The 10,900-nt window shown below is 38.5% G+C and overlaps 1 protein-coding gene across 5 annotated transcripts in view; it reads right to left on the bottom strand.

The window, feature by feature from the left end:
• Positions 1-10,513, bottom strand: part of MYBL1 (MYB proto-oncogene like 1) — a 35,479-nt gene extending 24,966 nt beyond the window's left edge. For all 5 annotated transcript variants that reach the window (XM_060116022.1, XM_060116019.1, XM_060116020.1 and 2 more), the window contains exons 1-3: positions 10,279-10,513; positions 1,214-1,319; positions 825-896 (exon numbers count right to left, since the gene is read on the bottom strand). In XM_060116022.1, coding sequence (XP_059972005.1) covers positions 825-896; positions 1,214-1,319; positions 10,279-10,298 — 198 coding nt within the window. In that variant the 5' untranslated portion in view covers positions 10,299-10,513. The remainder of the gene's footprint in view (positions 1-824; positions 897-1,213; positions 1,320-10,278) is intronic.
• Positions 10,514-10,900: the final 387 nt, after the last annotated feature.

Below are 10,900 nucleotides of genomic sequence, written 5' to 3' on the forward strand. Positions count from 1 at the left end.
CAAAAATGATTAATAGGTCTAGCCTTATTTTAGTCAAGTCACAACCTAGTAACTCCTATGTATTACAAGGATAATAATAATAACACGTAACTTTTCATTAGTGATTCAGTTTCCAAAGATATTAGTTCATATACAGGATTACAGATAATTTAGAAGCATATAAATACAAATACTTTATTTACCAATAGCTCTGTCCTGGTGCCTAGTGGACTTATTTTATTCAAACTGAGCTTCTTCATTTACAGCTTCTATACATCAATGCTGATCCATTTTAAGGTTATCAATTTTTCAAAATAATCAGGCTGTTCCTGTATAGCCTTGTAGCATTTCTCTGTTCACTTCATTTGCTGTTATACCATTGAAATTAAACTGATAAAGCTAATGTAAATACCTTTTCTAATTTAGCTTCCATTATTGAACACGTGCTAAATGTCAGGAACTGTGCCAAACATCCTATATGTTACTTCTAATTCTCACAGCAACGTAGCTTTTTCTGGTTTTATTAATTAGCTACCAAAATACTTCAATATATTTAACTTCTCTCAAAATGTTTTAACATTTATCAGCAAATATTTATAAAGCCCTACCCAAACTTCGTATCATTTTTGTTTTAGATTATTAATCTTTTTAGATCCCTGGATAAACTAACTACTAGAAAATCAGACTTTATAAGCTTCCAACTGTAGGAAGATCAGAACAAAATAGATGTTTTTAGGAAGGAAATCTAAATCTAAAATAATGTAGACACATTTCTGAAAAATAGCAAATGTAACCCCATGGTCTAAATCATCCATGTCAGCAATATAAGATAATGTTTCACTTACTTGAAGACGACTAGCAATTAGAGTCCAATCATCAGTTCCATGTTGTTCAACCAACTTCTTTAACTTATCATCCTATTAAAACAGGTATGAAAAATTAGAAAGTTCTCCCTCACCCTATTCCTGAATATAGATATTCTCCAATTCTTCCATGTCATATCTGGTGGCCATTTTTAGAAGGACTGAAGCCATTATAACACAAGTTCTCCCATTTACTAAACTGATTCTGTCAGTCTCAATATCAACCCGCTATTCATGTATGGTTGAAGAAAAATAATGTGCAAGTTAGTTGATGGATAACTTTTCTCATGTTTTGTTTCTAAATATCTTTAATATATATTATTAATCATTAAATACGAGCATGGAATTAGTAAGCCTTATCACATAATTACCTCATCTCTTGTCCATTTTACTCTATTCCAGAGTTTCTTCAACGCTTTTTGTTGTGGGACTTCATAATCATGATCAGCATACTGAAGGTCATCATCCTCATCCTCACTGAAAAGGACACGATTGTGAAATCAAGAATTTTATTTAAAGATGTGAATTCAATCACTGAATCTGAATACACAGTTACGATGAAAGAAGCCACTCAGACTAGCAGACATATGTCCAACGAGATTATTCAAAGTATAAAAAAAATTAAGAGTCATACAATGGAGAGGAGCAGTAGTTCTTACTGACACAGAGGAATGAAGCTAGATATGTCAGCAGAGGCCAAGTGATAACCTTTATGTCATGCTAAGGAGTTTGACCTTTATTCTTTATTTGACCTTTAACCTAAAGAGTTAAAGGAATTTAAGTAAGGGAGTAAAAGACCAGTATCTTGTGTTTCAGCAAAAATCACTGGCAGGAATGTGGAGAGATAGAGGAAGGAAGACCAGTTGGTAATCTTTCACAATACCCCAAGTAAGAAATTATTAGGGCCTGGCAACGATAATGGTAAAATACAAAACACAGTCAGTTAAAAGACACAATGGAAGAAATGAGCCATTTACAACACCAACAACAAAAAAAGTTAAAATATGTAGAAATAACTTGAGTATACAGATCAAGTTATAGTAAACAGTGAAACACTATTATGAGACACAGAAGAACAAATGAAAAAACATTCAGAGCACATTCTTGGAAAGGAAAACAATATTATAGATGTCCATTCCCTGTAAATTAATTCATAAATTTAGATTAAATGAATAAAAATACCGATAGATTTTCAGAGGAACTTAGACAAGCTGATTCTACAGTTCATATGGAAAAATAAACAGGCAGTAATAGCCAAAAAGGTTCTAAAAAAGGAGAGAGAGAATTAGCACTACCCAATATCAGAATATACTGTAGAGAAACAATAAATAAAACAGAATGGTACTGACACATGTGCAGATACTCAAATCAATGGAACAGAATAGAACATTCAGGAAAAACACAAAACCCGTATGGGAATTTGGTAAATTGTAATAGTAACATATCAATCAGTGGGGTAAAGATGGACTTTTCAATGAAGGGTAAGACACTGGGTAGCTATCTTAAAAAATAAAGCTAAAGTCTTACTTTAAAATAAAAAATTCAGATGAAGCAAATATTTTACACTTTAAAAAATGAAAACATAGCCGGGCGCGGTGGTGCGCGCCTGTAGTCCCAGCTACTCAGGAGGCTGAGGCAGGAGGATCGCTTGAGCCCAGGAGTTCTGGGCTGTAGTGCGCTATGCCGATCGGGTGTCCGCACTAAGTTCGGTATCAATATGGTGACCTCCCGGGAGCGGGGGACCACCAGGTTGCCTAAGGAGGGGTGAACCGGCCCAGGTCGGAAACGGAGCAGGTCAAAACTCCCGTGCTGATCAGTAGTGGGATCGCGCCTGTGAATAGCCACTGCACTCCAGCCTGGGCAACATAGTGAGACCCCGTCTCAAAAAAAAAAAAAAAAAGAAAAGAAAAAAAAGAAAACATAATAGTACTATAATAGGGTTGAATTCTATTTTTTTACATCCTTGAGTAGAAGAAATCTAAATGTGACAAAAATCAAGAAACCATAAAAGAATAAACCAACTAAGGTCGTGATAGTAGTTATAGAAAGAAGCACATAAAACTGAGATGAAAAAGGTAGAAACAAAAGGATTTTTCAACCGATGAATCTGAGAGACATGGGAGGAAGATTCAAGGACAACTCCAAAATTTCTGGCTTTGGGAGCATAAATAGAGCTATCCACTGAGATATGGAATAGAAGGAGAAACAGAACTTTGGGAGGTAGAAGGGAATGAGGAGAGTAAGCAGTTTGGACTGATTTCAAGGCACTTGAGAAATATACAGGTGGATACTGGATATATCCAGAACAGCACTGTCTGAGAGAAATGTAATGCAAGCCACATATGTAATTTCTTAGTAGCCACATTAAAAAAAAATAGAAACAGGTGAAATTAATTTTAATAATAAATAATATTTAACCCAATATATTTTTTAATTGTCATTTCGACATAATCACAAAATCTTTTTTTTTTTTTGCGGTACGCAGGCCTCTCACTGTTGTGGCCTCTCCCATTGTGGAGCACAGGCTCCGGACGCGCAGGCTCAGCAGCCATGGCTCACGGGCCCAGCCGCTCTGCGGCATGTGGGATCTTCCCGGACCGGGGCACGAACCCGTGTCCTCTGCATCGGCAGGCGGACTCTTAACCACTGCGTCACCAGAGAAGCCCAATCACAAAATCTTTTACATTCTTTTCTTCTTACTTAAGTCTTCAAAATCTGGTGTGGCATTGTCCAGGAGGGAAGAGAGTGCCAAAGGCAAAAGAGAAAGAGAAAAAAAAAACCAAGAAGATGAAGCTGATAGAAAGAGCCCAGGAGCAACAAAGTGAATTCCGAGTTACAGACAGAGCTAATCAGAAAAATAAAAATTAAATTAAAAAAAATTTTTTAATAAAATAAAATTAAAAGTACATAGCAACTCAGACTAGCCACATATCAAGAGCTCAACAGCCACATGTGACTAGCGGCTCTCCTACAAGGCAGAGCCGATCTAGAAGACAACCGGGCACGTGGATCTTCTGCTCAGGTAACAGGTCTAGGGTAGACATACAGTTTTGGCAATCACCAGCACGCAGAGAACAGTTAAAGCCATGAGAGCACAAAACCCCAGAAAAGAGGGCAGGTCTTTATGATAAACTGAATTAGAGGATTTTTGAGTAGTCAATGGACTGAATACAGTTATGAGCATCTGAAAATAACATGAGCTAATATTTACTTAACGTTTCTAAGTACCAGACAGTGTGGAAAATGAAGGCCTAGATTTAATATATACTGTTTACAGATCCTTTGCACGAACTTCTAATTTCCCTTGATTTGTCAATTCCATTAGGACCAAAATTATTCTTATCCGACCAAATAAGACACCAAAATCCCCCACCCACCTACCTATGACACCTGTTTCTTTAGTTTAATGCACTTCAGTATTCCAATACTTTCTCCCCTAAAGCCAATGTCTATCTTAATAATCTGCCAGTCCTATTTCCATATATGATTGTTTTGTTAAACTATGCTGAAAATAAAAGCACAGGTTTAATTAAATACCTGTTATTTGCTGCCATCTTCAGCTATCAGAAATATCACTTGATTAGCCATGATTAAACTGTTAAATTTGAGATGGTTCAGGATCCAATGACTTCATAAATTTCTAAGAAGGCTAGTAAACCAGATAAAACACCACACTGAAGCTTGCTGTCCACTGTACGCACTCATGGAGCTTACCCATCCTTCTCAATGCTATCACACTTGCCAACCTTCCCAACCAAATTGTAAACTCAGGGGTACAAAGACCATGTCTAATTGCGTTCACCTCTCTTCGTCAAGCACAGTACCTGCCATTCAAACATTTGTAAAATTACTGAATGGTCTTGCTTACTCTTTCACCTCCTCCAAGTATTCTGTATTCCAAAATTACCTCACTCCTTCCCAACCCAATCAAAACTTTTACCTCCCTTAATACAGCTGATCTCAAGTTGACATCAGAAAGAAAACTTTTTTTTAACAAATGCAACTACCTCTAAGAGGAGGTAAAAAGCATTCCCATTTATTAAAAAGAACTTTCAAAATCCAAATGCACCTCCAAGTGGTAGAATTTTAAGCATAACCTGCTGAAACAAACATAAAATAAATATTCAGTACAGAAGGGGTTCTTTGGGGTATCTACTAATATTGCCTAACCTTTCCTAGAACTGTCCCCTGCAACATTATCACTTCCTGTCATCCCAAACAGCCCTCAGTCATGCTTTTTACAGGTTCCCGTCTCTTCTTCCCTCCCCTCAGACCCCAACACCTTCCATAACAGCATGTTTGAGATTGCTTTAAAAATTAGGTTATTTGAAAACAATTTCTACTTTGGGGATTCACCCATATAAATTTTGAGTCTTCACAAAAATATCGACATCACATCTAATCTGTACAAAATTCACCTCATCAGTATTCTTATCAAAATATGTTAAGTTAAAGATACGAGTCCAAAAATGTTATTTTGGTCAAAAGGCTAGTTTCCAAGGAGTAATATTCCTGAAAACGTGTTCATTTTAACGTTAAAAACCTGCCTTATTTTTTAACCACATACTTGATTTGTGAGAAATTTCTATTTCTACAAGAGGTTTCATCCTCTGTCTTGCATCAGCATGGCCCTCATGTTCAGGAAGCTGGGTTTTTTGAGTGGTTGAGTGTGAGGGCGGGTTAGGGTAGAATTCTTAGAATCCATCTCTCTAACACTGGGACTTCCCTAGAATCTATCTACCTAACTACTTCTTAGTTTTAGCATTAAGTTATTTCTATATTATTTAGGTAACTGTTGAAAGGATGATAAAACTTTCAAGTAAGCGTGACAGAAGAAGATCCTAGAAACTCATCACTAGCTACAACATAAAGCTGCCTGAGAATGCCTACAATTTGCGAAGAAAAATGGGAAGAGATAAAACCCCACGAATAACTTCACCAATATTCTACTTTCACCATTTAACAATGAAAAAGTCCCATTGCTTAATAAAGGTTAGACACCATCAAAACAAATCATTATTTTATTTTCTTTATTTGTTGTTTTATTTGCTTTATTTTTCTGCTTTCTACTTCATTTTTTAGTATTTCTGTATTGTAGCTATCAATGCTGGTAATATCTAATAGTTAAATAAAATCAACTTCCTACTATCTATCTGTAAATAGATAAACCATTTTTAGCCTAGGGTGACTAATCTAGAAGACAGTAAAAATAGGTGAAATTATTTCTCCAGTCACAAAGCAAAAACCGAAGAGGAATTTGTTCTTTGAATCTTCATTCAGGACTTGGTTTCCAGAATCATTCTGCCAGTTTTATTTTTTAAGTCAAATAAAATATTTATTCTGTAACTGTCTAATACATAACCTAAGTACCATATTCAAAAACTTTTGTAGATTATGAATGAACAAAGTGATTAGGGTGATTATGAAACTGCAAAATGAAGAGCATATGCACACACACAAAAATACTATGACTCATTAGGCCAGGAAAATGGTTAAGAGTAATTCTGTACTGGGGTGTAAGCTAATAGGATGTGATAGTCATAACTTTCCCTGTGAAATAATACACAAACTATTCACACTTGGCAATATTAAGATAAAACATTTGAGAGAAGTTCAATTTTAAAGGACATCGATTATTCCACCTAAAAAAAAGTAAAACGTGGTGTGCCAAAGGAAGAATCTGAAATTTTTTTAAATTTATTTTTATATGAATAGAAACTGATTTGAATTAGAAAAATATCAGTAGTTCTATAAAATTTGCTCCAGTAAAATCACTTCAACTTGATAATATTTTAAATCAAACTGCATCAAGTCTGAATATTTTTATCATAATCAAAAAATACATCTTTATTATACTGTCTTGACAGGATAACTGTGAAATTTTTTAAGTTCAGTCGAATTCAAGGGATGAAAATTTACCAGTTTGATTTAATAAAGTGAAATCAGGCCACCCAGTGGTTAATATGATGTACTGCATACATGAATATTTTATTCCCAAATCTGGACTGCAAATTAGCATCATTATAGTAAGACAAATTCGACTTTATTTGACCATTAATAGCAATAATGAAATACATACTGAATTTCTACCTAGCTATCCATAAACAAAAACAATGCGAGAACATTTCTATTTTATTCCATTAGTGTGTATATTTTTAAATGAGGAAAGATGATTACAAAAAGAGTTCAAAATAGGAACTATATTAAAGCTAGATGGTACCTTATAGACCACAAAATCCAAACTCCTTATATTAACAGACAAAAAACAGGGTTATAGAGTTTACTTGCTTTCCCCAAACAATACTGCTAATTACAAAGTTGATTTAAAAATCAGTTCTCGGGCTTCCCTGGTAGCGCAGTCGTTGAGAGTCCGCCTGCCGATGCAGGGGACGCGGGTTCGTGCCCCGGTACCGGAGTATTCCACATGCCGCGGAGCGGCTGGGCCCGTGAGCCATGGCTGCTGAGCCTGCGCGTCCGGAGCCTGTGCTCCGCAACGGGAGAGGCCACAACAGTGAGAGGCCCGCGCAAAAAAAAAAAAAAATCAGTTCTCATATTTCAGTATTCTTCACCCACAACACCCATCTCACTAGAAACAACACAGTAAAATTGCTTCCTACAACACACATACCACATACCTAAAGAGCTGGCTTTTGTCTTTCCAGTTTAGTATAGTCACCAGTCATCTCAACTGTAAATACCTGAATCTGTTCCTACTTAAACAGGCCTTCTAGCGTCTAAATGACACTTTTTAAAGCTTATTTGTAAGAGTGGAACTGGCTTTTAAAACCTAAAATTAATTACTTAATACATAAATATGGTTAAAAATCAAATACATGTTAATAACAGATATACCAATTTTGGTATTGCCTGTAAATTATGTCATTAAAACCCCCAGTGGGATCTAAAAACTATTTAAAGTCACAACACCAAATAAACCTTTTCCTTTATGTAAATCCAGATCAGAGATACTATAGCTATCTTAAAGATCAAAAGAGCTAACATCCTTCAGTTGTTTAAACCTGAGGTAACATTTTTTACTCCTTTTTTTTTTTCAGATCATACAGGAGAGGTTATTACAGGATTTATGCCTGTAGTTTTATGCAAAACTTTTATACAGCGAAGTATAGTTCTCAATCAAATACTTAAATGGTTGTATAGTGGAGATTTTAAAGTGACTGAATTACGCCCTTTTTCATTCAACTATAAATTAGGTTCATATTTATTATTAAGATATTTAGTTAAAGGCATGAGACTAGACTTTGCCCAATAAATAGATTATTTATCCTTCAAAACATTTCACATCCTATTATTTTCTAAGATAAATAAGTCATATTTACATATACAAGAAATATAATTTAGAGCACAAAACACATTCAAATATGAAGACCCTAAGAAATACACCATTCAGATATGATAATTCCTCATCACATCTTCTACCTGTATACTCCCATAGGGAGTGTAGCTTCACCCCACCACATTTAACTACTCCAGACTTATGACTCTTTCAATCATTCTGTAATATGTTTCAATTAACTTATACAGCTGACAGGAATAAAAGTCAACAATGCAATTAATGTTTAGATCTCAAAGCTCACAGTATTGTCAAAGAAACAACTTATACAGGCAAATTAATCATTAAATCACTTTTCTTAGCCTATTATTATGAAGCATATGCAAATTATGGACAGAAAAACTAACTGGAGAAGGCAAGGTTCTGACATTCAAGCATCCATGTCTAACCATAACTAACTGCTAATGACAGCATTAGCCAAGAAACTGTTTCAAATAAGATTAACATCAATACTGATAAGTAGATAATGCCACACACTGAATATAAACAAACTCCTGTTATTGACTTGACAATATTCACTTGTCACCTTGCTTAATGAAGGTATATTTTAAAATTCAAAAGAAAAGGCCTAAATCAATACCTCAGTAATTATAGTTACATGAGATTTTAATATCTATCTTTTCTGAAGACTGAGAAGTCAGTCAGGTCCTTGATGTTCTAGACTAGTAATTCTCACCTGGGTGATTCTGGCCCCTAACAGACATTTGGTAATGTCTGGAGACATTTTTGATCGTCACACCTGGGGGAAGTGGGGTGTTACTGGCATCCACCGGGTAGAGGCCAGGGATGCTGCTAGACACTCTACAAAGCACAGGACAGCACCCCTCCCACCCCGCCTTCCCAATACAAAGAATTATCTGATCCAAAATATCAACAGTGCCTAGGTTGAAAACCCTCTTCTAGAGAAGTGTGTGTGTGTACATTTGTTCCACCTCAAGAGTTTGATCTATTCTGTAGTTGCTACAAAGTAATCATCTAACAAAGACTTTACTACATTCTATGCTGATTTCTGCAAAAGATACCTTACATGCAGCAGATGCTTAATAAATGAAGGTCAACAAATACTATGTGTACTTGTTGCCAATTTTTAACAGTAATCTGCAGTGAATGAAGCTAGTACTAAATTTCAACTTGGGAAATACACCTCCAGTTGAGACTTTGAGGCTGTGGATCTAGATAAATAAAGCCATTTGGAAATCCTGTCAAACATCTTTTCATGTTTATTTAATAATACTGACAACTAAAAGATACTGTAGTTTTTTGTCATCTAAGTAATTCCTACACACAATTTAGGAGTAGCTACTATACTGACATAAATAAAAATGAGAAGCGTAAATTCATCCTAGCAAGTTTTCCAAAAAAACACGCCCTACCTCTGTGCAACACTTAGGCACAGTCAGAGCCCAACAGACACACAAAATATCAAGTGACTCAAACACATTGTTTTATTTTAAGATCAAGCTACTGGTGGTAACAGTGTGGCATCTTCCCAGTAGAAGATATTAAAAATACGTACATAAAGATGAGAACATGGGTATGGTAATTACAGTAAACATCAAAAAAGGTCCTCTCTCCTCAGCTATTCCTCAGAGGACTTCCACACCTTTCAAGGGAGCAAAGATGGCAGAGGGGTCCCCACCCAGGTTTATCACAAAGTTCCTATTTTAACTGACCCAGTCATTCAGAGAAAAAGAGGCCCTCTGAACACCATTTTCAGGTCGTCCAGGCAGGACACTTCCACTTTCATCTGCGGAGCGTATTCCCTGAAAGCGCCCAGACTTACCTGCCAACTCCCACCAAGAAGTGGCTGTGAGCGTTTGGGGGTCTGGATGTGCGCTGTGGGGAGAGTCGACTCAAAAGAGCAACCTGGGCATCTGTTAGTCACTTTCTGAGTCTGAAACACACTGGTCCCCAGCTCCACACGTCACGGCTGCGCTGCGGCCAGCGGGCCGAAGCGGCTGTGGAGCAGCGGGAAGAAAACCTCTGCCCCGGCTGGGGAGGGCCTGGTGCGGAAGCAGCGGGAAAGGAAAGGGAATCTGAGCCGACACTGTGCCGACGGGCCTGGGCGAAAGGGATGTCACCCACCTGCGCGACCTCTTCGCCATCCTTCAAGTACCGCATAGGCGCGGGCTGGGCGGGGACGCAATTCAGCCTCCTCCAGCCTCAGGCTAATACTCCTTCTCCCAGACCCTCCCTCCGCTTCCCTCTCAGAAGTCCCTCTCCGCGGCGACCGAGTGCGGAACGCACGTCCCCGGCAGGGCAGGACAGAAGGACGGAGGGGCGGACCGCGACCCGCCCCCGGTCCGTAGCGCCGCTCCTAGCCCCGGCCCGGCCCGGTCAGGGATGCCCCCAACATGTCAGCAGGCGCGCTCCCGCCCTCCGCCGGCCCCTCCCGCCACCTCTCAGCCTCCTCGCCGCTGTCCCAGCGCGGCTCCGCCCGCCCTTTCCCCGCAGCAAGCAGCCCTGCAGGGATCACAGCCTCCTGCAGGGTTTTGTCCGCACCGCCGAATCTCGCGCCCAGCCTCCCTCAAGAGCCGCCGTTTGAATCTGCGCACGCGGCCCCGAATCTTATTGGCTGTGGCGGCCGCACGCGGGGGGACGGGGGCGGGGCGGGGAGAGCGCGCGCGACTGAGGGCGGGGCTGGGGAGCTGGAAGCCGGGACTGGAACCCGCGGGAGCCGGGGAAGGAGCTGGGAGCCAGCGGGTGG

Source organism: Mesoplodon densirostris, chromosome 13 (genome assembly GCF_025265405.1).
Source record: "Mesoplodon densirostris isolate mMesDen1 chromosome 13, mMesDen1 primary haplotype, whole genome shotgun sequence".
Lineage (NCBI taxonomy): Eukaryota > Metazoa > Chordata > Mammalia > Artiodactyla > Ziphiidae > Mesoplodon > Mesoplodon densirostris.